The following is a 19,368-nucleotide window of genomic DNA, read 5'->3' on the forward strand; positions in this document are numbered from 1 at the left end:
GAGTTGTTCCCATTTCCCCAACTATTGCAGCGACTTCATCTCGAACTTCCTGGTTTGCCAGAATCAATATGCCCAAAACAATACATCTTTAGTCTGGTAGTTCATAATGATTTGGCCAAGGATGATTTACCATTTCATTATTGTCCATGCTATTCCTAAAAGTTTTTTTTTATACTTTTTTAGTGGTCTTTTTATGTGCCCTTTTTAGTGAATGTGCGCCCCATGTGCCCTTTTTAGTGAATGTGTGCCCCATGTGCCTTTGTCAGTGAATGTGTGCCATTGTGGGGCACTGCGGCTTGATGCACTTCCCATCGCTTCGGAACTTAGCGGCATTAAAAGAGCGCGTAGGTCCCTTAATGGTACAGTGCGCATGCGTGCATCATACGCGACGCTCGCTGTTAAAGTGGAGCGGTCACCCAGACATAAAAAGCTGTATAATAAAAGCCCTTTTCAAATTAAACATGTAACCCAAAGTCATTTTTTTATTAACACATCTATATACATTACATAAGCATTTAAAAGTCCCAGCTGTCAATCATATATTGCCTGACCCGCCTCTATGCCTTAGGCATAGGGGTGGGGCAGAGAGTTACTTTCACTTTCAACTCAGAACTCCTTAGATGTCACTGCACTTCTCACATTCCCTCTCCCTCTTCACCATCGAATTGTGTAACCAGTGCATGGACATGGGTATCAGGTCCCCCCATACTGGCACAGAAACAAGATTTTGGCAGGGTGCACAGCTTGTCTTAATAACAGTGTCCACAAAATGGAGCCTGCCTGTTATCTGCAATTGTGAATTTCAAGGCTGAATGAAATAAGTTTTCACGTCTCCACTCCACCAACGTAAGGTGGCAAAACAAGGGCTATGCACCTGTACTGTTGCAAACACTAACAAATGTATTTAAAACTGAATGATTACAAAATACATACAATAACCCTTTCAGTTGCTTTAAATGAGTTTAGTTTGCTGCACATTTTTTAAGATCACAGCATACCTGCAGAAAGAACCCCATGGTTTATCCTTGGTGTGCTTAGTGGTGCTAGTTCAATCCATAGCTGCCGATTTGGATCATAAAGAGGGCACATACAGCGCACTGAAGCCAGTGGTTTACGGGATCTGGAAATAAAATAAATAAAATCAATCAACTTGCTAATTATTTATACAAACAAATACTAAACACAGAGCCTGAAAGAAACTTTCCCAACCATTATCCCCCCTGTACCATCACCTGGAGGCTCAACCGTCAACCACAATCAAGATTCCTTGAAACTATGCATTAAATCAAAAGTGCAATATTATTTTACACTTCATGTCAGTGTAGTTGCTGGTAAATTTGTAATTGCTGTTCCTTTCCTCTGCTCTCTGAAGTAATTTGTTGTTAAATTCTGTTTTTAAACCTTCCAATCCCTCAAGTAGAAGATTATTCTCTAGAAAAACACCTACATAGGCCAAACCTAAGAAAGGCCATATCATGGTACTATACCCTGTTATGGCAATCGACCCCAGACCCATTAGCTAAGGCCAAAGAGAAACGACAAAGAGATGTGCCGGACCTTGACAAGATTATGTGGGATGACGCACTAGAAAAATTCCCAGAAATAACAATGGCACTCAGAGACAGATTAATTCAAACTAAGTTTATTAATTGTGCCTGTTTAACCTCCAACAGATTGGCAAAGTTGTATCCTCAAGCTTCTGACACATGTCCCAAATGTAATTCTGCTGTGGGCACCTTCCTGTATTTTTTTGTGAATGTCCGGTCATTCAACAGTTACGGTCCGCAGTTTTACAACATGCAAATGAAACATTGTACCTTCAAAATATTCTCTCTCCAAAGGTATGCTTGTTGGGGGTGCTGGAAGACCTGGGGCTATCATCATATCAACGTTTGTGTTATTTGCAACTCCTATTCTATGTCAAAAAAGCTATTCTGATAAAATGGAAGTCTACTGCAGCTCCTACTCTCACTTTCTGGAAGAAACTTATTAACGATCTGCTACCCAAGCAAAAATTGGTTATATATATATATCTAGAGGATCTCCAACTAAGTTTAACGCAGCATGGGATCTATGGTTAAATGCACAATCCTAAAATTCACACCAAGCTTGCCTTAGCCACCTATGTTTTCTTTCCTTTCTCTTTTCTTTTGTATTGTTGTAAAAATGTTCAATTTCTAAATAAAAACTTTCCTCAGCTGCCACATGCATTTCTCCTGACATTGCTCCGGACCTGGTGGTGACATATGTGTCACAGGTTACGCACCAGGTCAACTGTGGATTGTTGGGCTGCTGGTAGCTGTTACCTCCTCATCCTTTGACTGGATTGCATTGTCTCTCCCCTGGGAGGGCAGAGCCCCAGTGCAGAAGAGAAAAAATTAATTGGTGGGGCATGTAAAAACTTTTTCACGCAATTTTGCCACAGATGGAGCCGCCTGTGAAGTACAAACTCCAGAAAGAGCAAGTATCCCCATTCCCCGTATTTGCAGATGCCCATGACATCAGCAGCCCACCTCCAGGATAACACCAATTGGCACCTCACCCCTGCAGGCCAGCAAAGAACAATACATAAGGTGGTGATCCTAGGCACAGGGCATTCCTTTTCTGAACACAGGTATTGCTGGATGGTGTTTTCTGGATAAGATATCATCCTGTAATTTGGATCTCCATACTTTAAGTCGACAAAAAACATTTTGTTTTGTTTTATTTAAACATTAAATAAACTCAATGCCTTCAGTTATATTTAATTAATTATATTCTAGTTAGGATCAAGTACAAGGTACTCATTTATAATTACAGAGAAAAAAAAAATAATTTTAAAATTTTGAATTATTTGATTATAATGAAGTCTATAGGAGATATGGGTTTTTTGGATAATGGAGCCTATACCTGTTGTTATATTTACACAGAGTGCACACTTTGCAGTTTGATAGCGCTCAATGTGTACCATAACACACTAATGTGTACAGTCAGGTACCAATGAACTTGGTGAACAGATCAGTACACATGAACCAGATAGTGTTGTCATAGTGCTTTACTCAGCTCGAGGACTCTCCTCATATTTTGCACTAGTCATAATGCAAATCTATAGCTACAGAACCATACACAGGAACAAAAGTATCAATGCTTAATAAAATTACTATGCAAAATGTTAAACTGTGACCATTTTTTAAAAATAATTTATCTGCTCAAGGTACTCACGTTCGCTCTTCACCACCAACTGTAACTATGCACTCTGAGTAGCCCCTCGGTTTAAAGGAAGCCAACACTGCCTCTCCATGCTGAGGCTGGCTAAGCGGGATGTTGCTGCACTCTCTGACCATCTCTCGGACCAAGGGCTCAATAAGCATTTTCTCTCGCAGATAGCTGGAGTCCAGGCCAGAGACCCATAAAGCAGAGCTTACATCTTTCATGTGAACCTATGTGAACAACAGAAATGGTTTTACATTTTTTTTTTATATAACTGGACCGGCCATGCAACCTCTGCCAAGCAGCATTAAATAAATTAATCTCGAACAGCTACAAATATTTACTTTAGCGGGTGAATATTACAAATAATGACAGATTTTTTAGATAATGTCACTCTGTTATAAGAGGAAGCAACTTTTCAGATGCAATTACAGGTATAGGACCCGTTAACCAGAATGCTCAGGGACCAAGGGTATTCCGGATAAGGGGTCTTTCCGTAATTTGGATCTCCATACCTTGTCTACTATAAAATCAATAAAACATTAATTAAACCCAATAGGATTGTTTTGCATCCAATCAGGATTATTTATATCTTAGTTGGGATCAATTACAAGGTACTGTTTTATTACTACAGAGAAAAGGGAAATGGGCTTTCCGTAATTCCTGGCTCCCCTGAATCCTGGGGCCAGACTGGCTACATTTGCCTGTGAATGTTACAATGAACATGATTTATCAGACCCTCCCCTTCCCCACAAATACTTCCTAAAGACCCATCTATAGAAGCATATTCAATACGCCTCAACTGTTCAGAAGTCAACTTATCATAGAATCAGCAGTTCTTAGGTTACTGCATAAGTGTATGTCATTTTCCTTATTCTTTTAATGTCAATGTGACACAGAACCAAATCAGTCTTGAATAAATTAATTTGCTAAGTGTAATAACTCTTTGGGGCATTTGAATATAATTATTGCAAATGCAGTCATCTGATTAAAGCAAATTAGTAATTATATGTAATTCAAGGGTACAAAGCTGAACCTGTGTTAGCAAAAGAATGTCAGAACCTTAAAATGCACTTAAAGGAAACCTATACATTCAGAAGGAATACTTATCCAACAAAAAAGTTCATTAACAGGTCACTTATTATGATATAAATGAATATACTGACATTTACATATAAGTAAATATGGTCCTTTTTCATCTTTTACCTTGAGCCACCATTTTGTGATTGTATCTGAATCGGGGGTGGCCCTTATTACTTAAAATGGTAAACTTCTATTTAGTATTACCCAATAGCAAATACTATTAAAAATATATATTTTGTTGTGAAAACAGTATATTTAGATGAAGCAGTATTTTACATATGGGCTGTTTTATGAGTTCTTAGGGATAATGTTTTCCTTTAACTTTCTTGACAACTGTTGTGATAGCTCTAAGCATGCAGCAAGGTGTAGGCACCTCCTCCTTAGGGTACCCTTTAAGTTTCAACAGCTGGTATCAGGTGACCCAATTTTCAAAATTTGGAATGGTTATATGAAATAGTACTCCCTTTACTGCACGATAATGCACTACAACCCTATTTCCAAAATAGTTGGGACACTGTGTAAAATATAAATAAACACAGAATGGGATGATTTGCAAATCCTTTAAACACTATATTTAACTGAAACTAGTAAAAAGACTCTTTAACAACACTCTTTAACTGTTTGAGAACTATTTAAACATTCGGAAAGGATTTTTTACAGTGAGAGCTGTGAAGTTCTGGAATTCCCTCCCCGAATCAGTCGTGCTGGCTGATACATTATATAACTTTAAGAAGGGGCTGGATGGATTCTTAGCAAGTGAGGGAATACAGGGGTTATGGGAGATAGCTCTTAGTACTAGTTGATCCAGGGACTGGTCCGATTGCCATCTTGGAGTCAGGAAGGAATTTTTTCCCCTCTGCGGCAAATTAGAGAGGCTTCAGATGGGGTTTTTTTGCCTTCCTCTGGATCAACTAGTAGTTAGGCAGGTTATATATAGGCATTACGGTTGAACTTGATGGACGTATGTCTTTTTTCAACCCAACTTACTATGTTACTAACTAAAGAGACCAATTGCTGTAGTTTCAAAAGCAAGAGTTTGTCCAGTTCTTGTCTGATATGTTTCATATGTATCAGTGACAGGTCAGTACTGCAGGCAGGCTAGTTTAGCTTTTTGACTCTTACTACGGAGTCATGCTGTTGTAATACATGCAGAATGCCCTTTGGCATTCCCTCAAAGCAAGGCCTTCCCTGAAAAAGATGCTGTCTGAATGGCAGAAAATTTTTCTCAAAAACTTGTATTCATGGTTCAGCATGAATGGTGCCTTTCCCGATGTGCAAGCTACCCATGCCATGTTAATTAAAGGAGAAAGAAAGGTAAAAACTAAGTAAGCTTTATCAGAAAGATCTATGTAAATACAGCCATAAGCACTCACAGAAACGCTGCACTGACTTAAGGCCCCCATACACGGGCCGATAGAAGCTGCCGATATCGGTCCCTTGGACTGACTCGGCAGCTTATCTGCCCGTGTAGGGGCAGAAACGAGCTGGCCGACCGATACCTAGATAAGGAATATCTAATATTCCTTAGGAATGTGGATCTGAGCCAATCAGCAGGAAGCTGACTCATAGGGGCACATTTACTAATCCACGAATCCGAATGGGAAAAATTCGGATTGGAAATGAACATTTTGCGACTTTTTCGTTTTTTGCGATTTTTTCGTCACCGTTACGACTTGCGCGAATTGTCGCAACTTTTTCGTAGCCGTTACGATTTGCTTGTATATTGTCGCAACTTTTTCATATTGAGCGCCCGTAAACGGCGAGCAAACCTTTCAGACTTTGCATGATTTTGGAAGCCTCCCATAGGACTCAATGGCACTCTGCAGCTCCAACCTGGCCCAAGGAAAGTCACGATACTGAAGCTTGAATGAATCCGAAACTTTCGTACTCGGCGCGACGGCTACGAAAAAGTTGCGAAATTTGCGCAAGTCGTAGCGCTATGAAAAAGTTGCGACAATTTGTGAAAAAGTCGGAACGGCTACGAAAAAGTCACAACAATTTACGAAAAAAATCGCAAAATACCGATCATTACAAAGAAAACGCATTCGGACGTTCGTGGTTAAGTAAATGTGCCACATAGTCTTACTAACTGAGCATGTTCACTTGGTCTGGGTGTCTGTGCAGGAGTGAGGCATTATGGGAACTTTCTTTACACAGCTCAGCATTTTTTCTTCCTGTTTGGCTTCTGATCATCTGAACGGGAGAAATATGGGGAGACTTAAGGGCACTATTGAGAGAACTGAAGGTATGCCTGCAGCTTGAGATTAACTCTTTATTAGCCTTTCCTTCTCCTTTAATACACTCCCATGCCTTCACAGTTGCTGCTGGCTTGAACTGTGCGCCCTGATAACAAGCTAGATGGTCCTTCTCCTCTATAGCCAAATGGATATGGTGTCCATGATTTCAGTGCTACCTAAATGCCCGATTAAAGACATCCAGTATTGGCTTTCTGCCTTGTCCTTTGCGTATACAGCCTTCTCTGGATTCTCTGAATCTTTCAATGTTTGCAGAGCTAGATTTTAATACAGCACACCCCTAGGCCGGCTGCCTAAAGCCCGCCCTGACCCACCCACGCGCACACATTATAGGCTTCTGTCTGCCTCACTAGCTACTACACACACCCACAGCACTGCAGAATGCAATGCTCGGGGTGTCATAGGAATGACAGATTACAGATGCAGCTGGGCAGCATGACACCATGAAAAACTTGCGGCCTTCCCACAAATCTGGACCTGGGTGTTTGCAATTTTAAATTGATGTTATGTACTGTATGGATTATGGAATCCAAACTTTCTTTGCAGTTTATGTTGAGAAATGTATTCCTAAATTGTTGCAATGTTTGCCCACAGTGTTTTACAGAGTGGGTTACCCCTCCCCATTTTTAATTCTGACAGATGCAGCCTCTCTGGGATACTCATTTAAGCATTACACAACTTTTCCAGTCTTTTGTTGCCCCACCCCCAACTTTTTTGAAAGGTGCTACTGGCATCAAATTCATATTGAGCATATAGTTTTCAGAAAACAATAACATTTCTCAGTTTCAACATATCATATGTTGTCTTTGTAGTATTTGCAATTAAATATAGGGCTTAAATGATTTTCAAATCACCCCATTATCTTTTTATTTATATTTTTACAATGTCCCAACTTTTCAAAAACAGGGTTGTAATCCATGGTATTTAATAAGAGTCATGGTGATACAGGGAATAGACCTGGCAGATGGGAGACAGATGTCAGGTAAGAACTCTGACAGCTCAATCTCTGGGTGGGAGGGGAGGTATAGGGACAGCACAGATGACATATTCTGCATATTTATGCTATCTATAAATTGTTAACCTGCATATAAATGATATACTCAGGCCAAGGCCAAAACAGAAGGAAATATATTAAAAAAAAAAAAAAAAAAGGTTTCTATATCTCACTCCCAGTGCTCACTGGATCACAGCAAAGTCAATGTATTTGATTAGATCAGAGCACCCACGCTGTGGAAAATATTCAGAAGGAGAGAAAACAAGAATAGGCATTGTTACATATTTTTACCATATCAAGAGAATACTGGTCAGATTCATCAATTATAATCAGTGCCCAGTGATGTTATTTCTATCGTATGACTTACAGAGCTTGTACAATTAATAGAGGTCCACAGTCTTTTTGATCTGTGACCCACCTTCAAATGTAAAATGAGTTGGGGAACACCGCAAGCATAAGAAAAATCCTGTAGTTCAATATATGGGCTATGATTGGCTATTTGCTACTCCTATATGGTCTGGCAGCCTCTGTTTGGCAGTACACCAAACATGCAACTAAAACTTGCTTCCCAAGCCAGTAATTTAAAAATAAACACCTGCTTTGAGGCCATTGGGAGCAACATCCAAGGAGTTGGTGAGCAACATGCTGCTCCTGAGCCACTGGTTGGGGATCACTGTAATAAAAATACTCTTCATTTGGCCTTGTGCTTTTATAAGGTCATGAAACTCCTTGGTGACTAATCATTATCAGTTAGTTAAATATTTGTTCTGACGGCATCATTTTCAATCGCAAACAATCAACATTGAACAGCATTATTTCCCTGTGGCTTTTACATCTTAATAATTAATGCCACTACAGAAATATTCTTGGCACCCACTATTTGCACTTTTGAGCACTTTGATGTTGTTGTAACCTACATGTTTTTGAAAACATAATTACAAACACACAAAGTAAAATAACATGACAGAATACCATACTTTTCTTGCTTCCAAATCATGGGACAGCCATCGAAGTACAGCTTCAAAGACATATTTTTCATTTCCTACATTGAGTTTTTCCAAGGACAGAACTTCCTTTGCTTTTGTTGGACTGAGCTCCAAAAACTCCTCTGTGCTGCTGACATCTCTGAAGTGTGTCTCCAGAAATTCCGTAGCCACATAATGCACATGGTTGAGGCAGTAATGCAGTGCAAAGTCACGGATGCCGATGCAGTTCTCAGCAGTGATGCAGCCCTCGAGAAACTCACAGCACAAAGTTTTGAGGTCAGTAAGAAGTAAGAGATCTGCTGCTTGCACCACATCCTGGATGGTCTCTTCGCTTAGCCTGATCTGAAGAAAGGAAAATTGCAATACTCATTACAGCTTTAAACACATCTTTATGGTATTTGTTCAGTTGTTGCAATTTCAAAAGAGAAGGAAAAGTGGAATCACTGGGGGTGCCAAAATGTTAGGTACCCCCAGTGATTAAGATCACTTACCTGATACCCCAGAATGGTACTCCTATTAGCAGAAAATCACACCAGCCCGGGGTACATGTAGGCAAGCGATCCTCTCCCTTTCTTCTCCTTTTGCTGCGATCCAGGGGCCCACACATGCACAGTAGAGTAAAAAAGCCAACTTTTTTGTTTGTGGCTTTTCATTCTATTGTGCATAAAAGATGAGGGTCGCTTACCTACCTGTACCCTGGGCTGGTGCCTCTTTTTGCTAACAGGAGCACCAGCCCCGGGATATCAGGTAAGTGAATACTGGAGGAGGGTGCCTAACATTTTGGCACCCCCGCTGTGATTCCACATTTTCTTCTCCTTAAAACAAACAAAATGAATGTTTGTGCAAGAGAGATATACTTCAATCCCCACAGTTCTCTGTTTTCTACATAATAATTTAGTCTAATATATAGCTGCAGGATGAAAGCCTTTGTACTAGGGTAAGATAAAATAAAGCCTCTGTGAGATTTGCCGAAGTTGCCTTGAGAGGAAACTTCGGCGACTTCAGCAAATCGCAGCACCGCCTATGCCATCCCACCAGTGATTTAAATTCTAGCCGGTGGGATGGCCTTTCGGGGAGATTAGTCTCCCGCCACAAGGAAGATTTGTTGCGCAAAGGATACATGACATACAGTATGTGACTTTATTCCATCGAAATAATTTCAACTAAATCATTGTCTTGTTCAAAGTATACTTTTTAGGTAAAAAACAAATTAGCTGCATTAATAACAGACCCATTCTATATTGATATTTAAAAAGATAGGTTTTAAACAGACACTCCCTAAAGTGCAGTCTATTATTATTTGCAAAAATCAATATACAACATTTTTATTGTCTCTTTTTAAGAAAACACTATTGCTGTGACTGCAAGCCTGCTACATATGAACTTCCACCTAAAAAGGAGTTCTTTAGATGAGCCTGTACTGTAGTAACAAGACATTGTCTTTCATGTCACCAATCTGAGTCTTTTGAGGCTACTGTTTATTTGAATGGACTGTGCTAGATAACTTGTTTGAACAATAATTATATTATCGTTCAAACAAGTATGGATATTTTATGCTTATATAAAAGTTAAACATTATACTTTACATACACTTGCAGAATATAAAATACTTTTAGAAATTAAAGGACATGTAAACCCCACACACAAAAATGTAATCAGTGAACAGCCTCTTTGATATCTTTCAATACCTGCCACACTGGTTGTCCAGAGGTTAATAGTAAGGCTGCAGCATCCCCTTAATCACTTAGATTTCCTTTTCCTCCTGTAACCCACTCGGCCCCTTCCCTCAGCACCCCCCCCCCCGAAGCACTTGCAGGCTGTGTCTTTGTGATGGCTTCTGATCATCTGAACGATTGCAATTTGGGGAGACTTAAGGGCACTATTGAGACAACTGAAGGTAAGCCTGCAGCTTCAGATTAACTCTTTGGTAGCCTTTCCTTCTCCTTTAACCTTTATCGATACTACAAGATGGCTTAATGGTCTTGCCATTCTATCAGTCACAGTGGACTGGAGGCAACAGAACTCTTTAATGGGCTACAGTAGCATACTTGCACTGCCCCCAGGCCAGCATGGCAAAGGAGACAATGTAGCCTTTACCGGATATTTCAGTTTGTGCGAACAGCAGGTACCGCTGGGCTCGGAGTGGAATGTGGGCATTTTTGTGCAAAAACTTCTAGAGCCTAGACTTCCCCAGTAATACTGATGCTGTCTGCAGGTGCAGAAACAACATGGAAAAACAGGTTGAGAAACAATCTGGATGGCCATAGCCTAAATTACCTGTACTACTACTTTCTAGTTCCAAGTTACTTTATCTGAGAAAATTAATGTATATTTTGCAAAGAAAACAAAGGTTTGTCATACAACCTGCCCACTGAAGATATAGTCCAGGATTTCTTTCATAACGTCCACAGATATGCCTTCCAATTCAATCCGATAAATGGACCCATCATTTTTTGGGGGGTTGTAGTTGAGCTTTGCTCTAGAAAAAAAAAAATCTTTCATTTTCCTTGGCTTATGCAAAGTCAAAAACAGTGATCCACAATACCAATTTGCCTGCAATTACACACAGAAGAAGCAATATGACTCCAGCATATAGAAAGGACCTGAAGAGAAAGGCAGGAGAAACAATATACACCCCCAGCTCACACACAAGGTTACACTTTAGGCAGTATTTATTAACATTTTAGACAAACATCACTGGTGATGTTGCCCTCAGAAACCAAGTAGATTTGAATGGTCAACTACAAGTTAGAAAACAAAGGCAAATATCTGGTTGATTGCTATGGGCAACATCACCAGTGATGTGTTGCTTCAGTGTTAATAAAAACAACCCTTTATGGATTCTCCCATAATTACATTGTCACAGCAAAGGTCAGTAATATTTCCTTTTTGTAGCAAGTGTCAAGCTACATAAAGTTGGTATCAGCAACTTAACAGGAAAGTATGCATTTTTGTGCTGATTTTAATGGAGATTTTAATGGGGCTAAAGGAGGGGTGCATGAAAGCAGATATGCTTTCCCTGGCCTGGGTAAAAAATGCAGGTGAAGGAGGGTGTATGCACAGCTTAATGTGCCCCTGGTCTAAATGTATGTTTTTTGACCTGGATTACAATTTATTTGGGTTTATTCAAGTGGGGATTAAGTCTCCTTTTTGTTTTGTTTGGTTTAATTTCTGAAAAGTGCTGCAGAATGTTAGCAGCTATAGAAAAAAAGGCCACTGACCAAAGGCAATGTAAAAAAAAGCATGTGTGTGACATACACACTGGAAATCACCTTTCCTTTATTTTGATGTTGCATTTTTAGCAGTCCTACCCAGAGGCCAACAACAGAGGCAAAAATATAAAAGGCCTGCTAGAATCCTGACTGATTTTTGCCCCCCCCCCCCCCCCGAAAAAATGACACAAAAACTCTCTCTCTTCATCTTTTCCTAGGGTTTCTCACAGATATCCACAAATCTAAGGTTGAAGACACATGGAGCTACCAGTAACTGCTACTTGTCACAGCTACAGAAATAGACTATGCTGATCATTTACTGATATTTGTCTCAACATGTTGTTACCAGAAGCAATTCTCAGTATTGTCTATAGCAGGGTATTTTCTGGTTTTTAGTAGCCATGACAAGTAGCTGCTACTAAGTATGGGCCCAATAATGGCGAATATGATCTCATTAAGTAGTGATTCTGTTCCCTTCCCCTAATAACACGACATGTCTCTCTGCCAGGCTACTGCTTAAAAATGATATCTTTTCTGAGCCTGGTGATTGGATTTGCTGTCACTTTAGTAGTCCCTGCATTTTCTATGTGGCCACCAAAGGTTTGTTGTGGTCATTGTATTACATAATTCATGTGTGCGATATTGGTATTCCAGCAGAGCCTTACTTAGATATATCTGTGTACAGTAGAATGTCCATTTTAAGATTTTCAGGGGAGCAGAAAAAGGCATAAACCCTGGAAAATGTAAAATCAGGTCAATGCATTTTATATTGGCAAGACTAAAAATGTAGTGAGACTGTAATGAGACTGTAGAATGAAGGAAAAGTTAAAATCGGGGTATTTAAAATTGCAGTTTTACTTTATTTAAAAAAATTTACCATGCGGAGGCCATTGTTGCTTTTGAGAAAACAGGGTCAGTTATACACTGTAAATGGAACTGTTTCTTTTTCCTGCACCTAAATGGAATCAAATTTGTATTATTTGTTCCCCTGCTGCCTAAAAATACCAATGTTCCCAGTGTTCGGTGTACCCTGCCTACACTCAAAATACCAATGGCAAATTCTGCGGCTGTACTCTCATCTGTACAATATTACACAGAGAACACTGGAAAAATTAGAAGAGTTCCCAAGTACCTGATATGGGTATTGAACCAGGACTCCCAAAAAAACACAAAACTGTGGCACTTTTCTTCCCAAATGAATAGAACCTATCAGTTGTGATGTATAGTCCAATACGTTTTCATTCCCCCATCTGCTTTTCAAATGGAATATTTGTGGAGCAAAGAAGCAGCTTTAACATCCAGTACTCTGCTCCCTGACTTGGAAGTGCTACAGCTCATAGTATCGTTGATCTTTGGCACATTAGTCTCTTTATTTACATGTTTTGGATTCTATGATTTTAAGCACTTAAAGAGCTAATGCATAAATAACACATGACATAGTCTGGATTGAAAGCCTAGAATAATGGCAAATTTACACCTATTAAGGGAAGTGAATTTGCCAAATGAGTATTTTTTGGAAATGTCAACCAATGTTACAGAAAATTCTTGAATGCAAAAAGCAGTGAGAATGACCTGGCTTCTATGCAAGTTTTTACAGTTGCACACCTGTTTATGCAAGTTTGTACTTGAGGCATTGCCATCGCATTACATAGAATTTGATACAGTAGTAATCCCAGAAGTCAAAACTAAGGATAGATAAGAATGGATGTTAGGCAAACTATTAAAGCAGAGTTCTAAAATCATGGGCCTCAATTTCCCTGTAAAAACTGCTACTGGCTTCTTACCATAAAAATTTATATGCAAACTAATATTTCCTTTGCATTTTCCCTTAGCCTACTGTTTGATATATATATTCAAAATAGAAGAACAAAAAGGCACATGCAGAACAGGAAGGATATGCATTATAAAGGGAAGGATAAAGGGCTATTGATTATTTAGAGTGGAGCTTTTACCTTATTTCCACTCATTTTGTTTCCTGAATAAGGCCTATTAATAACAGTTTTGTTGTTAAAGTGGTTTAGAAAGATAAACAGTGCTGTATTTGTAATAACGTTGCCAGTCCAGTTAGGCCACAAATGATAGGTGATAACTGGCATAAAATATATAACAAATATTATCTCATACCTGAGACACCAAGTTCAGTACAAAACATTCTCTTAAAATATTAATGTTAGCGTCAGGCGACATCAAGATGCCTGCTCTCTAGTCAATTATACCCCAGGACTACAAAGCCCAAAAATGGCCACACAACAGTATGGTACGATGAGTAAACCATGGTGGCAATTCAAGGCATACTACTGTCAGAATATAAACTGGATTACTTCATTCTGACAATAATTTAACATTTTGTGTACTTTAGTTCAGTTTTGGGGGGAAATGTTTTTTTATAAAATATTTAACCACTTGTACTTTTGTGGGGAAAGAATATTTTCTAATTAAGATATATCTTGGTTTGCAGTTGCCCATTTTGCTTTCTGATAACTGTTTGTAAAATGAATCATACCGCTGTAACTATGATAAACTGTCTGGACTGTCTGGCAGACAAACCACTGGAGCAAAAGTTCCCAAAAGATTATATGTATAAATAACGTTCAGGTGTATTTAGCTCATCAACATGGCTACTCCTTTGGGCACCCCAGTTTCCTTCCACAGCTTTAAAAGCATACAAGCAAGTTAACTGGATCCTGATAAAATGACTCTAGTGTGTGTGACTTAAGGTGCCGATTTTAGCTGCAGTTTCGGGTCCTTCAGACCGATTCAGAAGATTATCCGATTATCGGGCCTACCCAACTGATATATGGCCTAAAATTTGCCAGATGTCAATTAGGTAAGTTTGATTTTCATGTTGTTGTAATTCAATTGTTTGGCCCCTGGGCCAAACGATCAAATTACTCTGATATGTCCACCTTTAGTTTGTAATCTCCAATGGGGCAGGGACTGTTGTATAATCTATGTAAAGCGCTGCATGATATGTCAACTAAATAACACTCATTATAAATAACCGATAATAATAATTATTATCAAAGAACATGGGCAATTATTATTATTAACATTTATTTATAAAGCGCCAATTCAGAAAAATGGTTGAACCTATATACGTACAGGACAAGTTTTTTATAATTTCAAATCAAATTCAATTGTTTTGAAAGGACAAGTTTTCTCATTTTAGAAAAGTGCTGACTGGGAAACAAATAAACAGAATACAAAGGTATGATGTCAATACCTGTTCCACATGAAAACTAAAGGGCAATAAAAGTACATTATGTGCAAGTAAGATTAGATTGCACATTATAATTGTATTAAGATTATTGTGTGCCTCAGGACATATTGCAGTGTGTGCCTTGTCAGAACGCCCTGCCTGTGGAATCTTGTTAGAGCATAGGGACGCTTTCTCTGCTAAACTTCTGGAATTTTAAAAAAAATTGCCTCCAACTTTTCTTAAATGAATGTCTCTTTTCCAAGAATGCAGGAGGCATTTCTGGTTTGTGCAGTTTATTGCATTTGTTTGTATCCACTGTAAGCTGTACAAATGGCCAACTTTGTGTTTGGGAACAAACATGCCAAATGTAACCAAGGTGAAGAGAAAGCAGGCCGGGGAAAATATAAAATGGCAAAGGTGGCAGGCAGGAGAAGATCTTATCAAGCTTGTAAGAGTAAATCTGCAAATTGCATATAAGAGATGTCTGAGAATTAAGTTGTCAAGTATAAGTTAAATTTCCCACGTATATAACATTCCAAGAAAGTTGCCAGCCCTTTTACTTATTCTTTCGCTCAGATGATTATGCAAGAAGCTGTGACTCCTAGGTTATTGGCGTTACTATAGAGGAAGGAGACACCGCAATCTATAGTTGCAAATAAACCGCTCCTCTCACCCTCTCACCTTCCTGAAAGCACAGAACAGGGGACATGGGTGGGCAGGGGCCTAGTGGGAGACTCTGTGAGCCAGGCCCCTCTTTTTTTCTTTGTTTCAGAGGACACAGTTAAAGGACCCCAAAAATGAATTGGTCCTCTCACAGTTTTCTATTTTAAGTGGTTTCTGAGATATTAGTTTAGTTGTACACACATCTTTTTAAAGGCCTAGAGCAATGCTGTCCAACTTCTGTGGTACAGAGGGCCAGAATTTTTCTGGCCTACATGGTGGAGGGCCGATAATGGAAGCCAGTTTTGACAACTCCCCTTTTTTAAACTGCACCCATGTTAACACAAGAGCTTTTAAAACTATACCTTCACTAATGGTGCTGGCGCAGCAAAAGAAATGTTAAAGAATTATATTGTTGTATTAAAACACAGCCTTAAGTCCATATGCCTCCTCCTCCCCTGTGAACAGCACAGCAACCCCCCAGCATATAATTACACACCTTAGGGACCATATAATGCCTATTTTCAACTGCTAGCAAACTCCCAGAACAAACCCCTGCCAGGTACACTTCTTACAGGCAGCATAGGGCAGGCAGAGTATGGCACACACAGGCAGCATAGGGCAGGCAGAGTATGGAGAATTTATCATTTATATCTCAGAACGTAGGGTTCCTTTCAGAAAATTTGGTTACAGACAACTTGAAATCACATAAGATGTATACAGCACAAAGTCAAGGCTGCCAAGTGGCACACAATCTTCCCAACAAGAGAGGGTTTGCATATTTATCACGATTCACTTCTGACTGCAAGTGTGCTGCCTATGGGCTGTGTAATGAGTCAAGTCTGAAAAATAAAAAAGTCATCCACTCCTGAGTCATAGGATATTTTAGCATTAGACAATGTGGTTTCAGTATTTCTCTGCATCATTGATTCCATGTTTTGCTGCAATACAAACTGCAGATTCACAGCATCATGAATACAGCATGGCTTTTTGGTGTCATTAACATAATAGTATACTGTAGGTTAAACAAACTTTGTAAACCATATCGTGAAAGTAGTATATTTCTTTGTGATCTTTGGTTTTATATGATTATTTGTTTCAAGCTCACCTAGCTTGGAATGTATTTAGTAGGGAACTGAGGTAAGCTAAACTGGTAAATCCTGTTAGTTTATACCAAATAATTTGCATCAAAATCAATAATTTGCCACTTATTCTGTCTGCTAGTCTCCTAGGACTTTAGGATTGTAACATTGATGATACCAGGCACAATTTAGAGTTTAAAGGACACGGAAAGCTGAATTCATTGGGGAAGGGGGGGGGGTGTAAATATGTCTGGCAACCTCCCAGTAAATTCAATTGCCATTTTTCCCTCTGTTTGGGCTCCTCCGTGTAATAAAAATATACCGGGGCCCAGACTGGAAATATATGGTTTTTGCCGGGGGGATGCTGAAAATGCCATAGATACTCATTATGTAGTGAGTGGGGCCTGTTTAGGCTTCTGAATCCCAGTAGGCCTGCTTGGTAGACTTATACTGGAACATGTACCACATATACAAAAATGTTAGATGGTGGCACAGTGCTGCTTTAGGTGTACATTAGCTTCTCAAGCAGGTATTTTCTTTTAGGGCAAAAACAGATGTAGCCTTTTGCTGCATGCAGAAAATCACACAAAATACCTTGTAATTCAGAAAAATGGGGAATGGTGCAAATTTTCGTGTGGCAATCTGGCTTAATCAAAATGCAGAAAAAGTATTTTACACTGATTAAAATAGACTGCCATATGTAAAGAGTTTAATGTAAGCCAATCTCCATTCTTCTGCTGGGGTGGCTGAAAAAAGTTGTAAATATGATTTTTTTTTAAGAGAGCCCCAAGCTACAAATTCCAATTCTAATACTTCTCCCGGAGGTATACATTTCAACTAATGGTAACATTTACCTCAAAAGAGTCCTCTCTATTCCTCTAGTACTCTAGGTTCCACATACTGTATCCCTACACCAAACACAAGATGTTCCTGGGGAGACTCGTAGTAACTGTTGTGTCAGTGGAACCAACTGCTGTTCCAGAATGGACAATGGGTCCCATTGGAACTAAAACTGGAACCCCCTGGTTCAAAAGCCTATGGTATAACAGTTAGGAATAGTAAGATATATTGTACTTCAATTAAGAATTCATTTGTGGTTAAACATTTGTTCAGAGCTCCCCTTGCCCATTAACAAGACCACAGATACATGAAATTTAATAACATGATATAAATTCTTCTATAGTTCCAAAACCACCTTGGTTGGCAAATAAGAATTCACCTATTAACCATTAGACCTTCAGGTAAGAATTGCAGAATTAGCTAGAACAAATTTCCACAAACATCACCCTACCTTTGCCCTTAGGGGGACAGACTACCTTGGTTACCCAGATCTGTCAAATGTCAAGCAATTGGTATAACAGGTACGATATCTATCTCTTTAAACTATCTCTCATTTATGGAAAGCAGAAAATCACTGTCTTCAGTGTCTCTTAACCTGCCAGTAACATAACCAACTAGGGATGCCATCTGGTCAGTATTTTACTGTCCCTGCCACTGAAAAGACATAAAAACATTATTAATATATGGGACCAATACCAGATATTGTATAGCTTGTATTTCTGGAAAGGGCAGCAACACCATGGAAAAGTAACTCTTCAAATCTGACAGGTTAAAGCTTATTTTATCTTCCTCTCCCTACCATGTAGAGCAACAAATGTTTTTTTTTAGCTCTCAGGTACTAGATCCTGGTGGGAAAGTGGGTAAGAGATACTCAAGAACAGTTAGTTGAGGAGGGCATCAGTCACTTTTTACACAAACATTTGAAGGATGGGTAATACATTTTGGAGCAGCCCCTTTGGTAGCTTTGCTGTTCTTCTGTTAAACATACAAATTTCACAAGTCACTAAGGAGTTCTGCGCTTACATTAAAGCACTTGGCCAGCAGCAGTGTGCCTTTATAAAATCACCAAAGCTAATGGTTATTAATATTTATCAGCATGCATAATGGCAGTTGATGCATAAAATATTTATATATATATATAGCAGTTTTGTAGAAAGCACTCACGGCATCAGAATGTAAAGTAAAAAGATTTCTTCTTTATTTAATCATCGCATCAACGCGTTTCGACCCTCATAGGATCGTCATCAGGATGACGATCCTATGAGGGTCGAAACGCGTTGATGCAATGATTAAATAAAAAAGAAATCTTTTTACTTTACATTCTGATGCCGTGAGTGCTTTCTACAAACCTGCTGTCTATTTTTTGGTCAGCACCCGGCGAGTGCCTCTGGAGCGGTGAGTGACGATTTTACTTTTTTACTTGGATTATATATATATATATATAGTCCCAAAAATCGGTTTTAACGCTATAGGTTTTAAAAAATCTTTTTATGTGTTTTAGATCACATTCTAACACGTGAGTTTTATATGCCACTCTGTTATGCGATGGCTGCTAACACATTGTTTGCTATATTTAGTTTTGATCTTTAGTGATATTATATATTAAGCAGTTTTGTGCACTAACACTTCTATTAATTTGGGATTAATTTGAATATTTTCTGAATATATTTCTTACTTCACTGTTAGTGGGGAGATATTTATAAAAAGGATGTACACATATATCTACAATAAGGATATATACACCTGTTGAATGTTTTAAATGAAATAGATATGTTGGTCACACACTAGAGAGTTTTTTATATATATAGATGTATTTATTTGCCACAACAGTGACACACTGTGTGTGTTTTTTATGGGCACATAATGGG

At 38.9% G+C, this 19,368-nt stretch overlaps 1 protein-coding gene across 2 annotated transcripts in view; it reads right to left on the minus strand.

Moving 5' to 3' along the window:
• gan (gigaxonin) overlaps positions 1 to 19,368 on the minus strand; it is a 40,233-nt gene that overhangs the window by 18,901 nt on the left and 1,964 nt on the right. For both annotated transcript variants that reach the window (XM_012961106.3, NM_001016530.2), the window contains 4 exon segments: positions 10,872 to 10,986; positions 8,499 to 8,849; positions 3,202 to 3,419; positions 999 to 1,120 (listed from right to left, as the gene is read on the minus strand). In XM_012961106.3, the coding sequence (XP_012816560.1) occupies positions 999 to 1,120; positions 3,202 to 3,419; positions 8,499 to 8,849; positions 10,872 to 10,986 (806 nt within the window).

This window comes from Xenopus tropicalis, chromosome 4 (genome assembly GCF_000004195.4).
Source record: "Xenopus tropicalis strain Nigerian chromosome 4, UCB_Xtro_10.0, whole genome shotgun sequence".
Taxonomy (NCBI): domain Eukaryota; kingdom Metazoa; phylum Chordata; class Amphibia; order Anura; family Pipidae; genus Xenopus; species Xenopus tropicalis.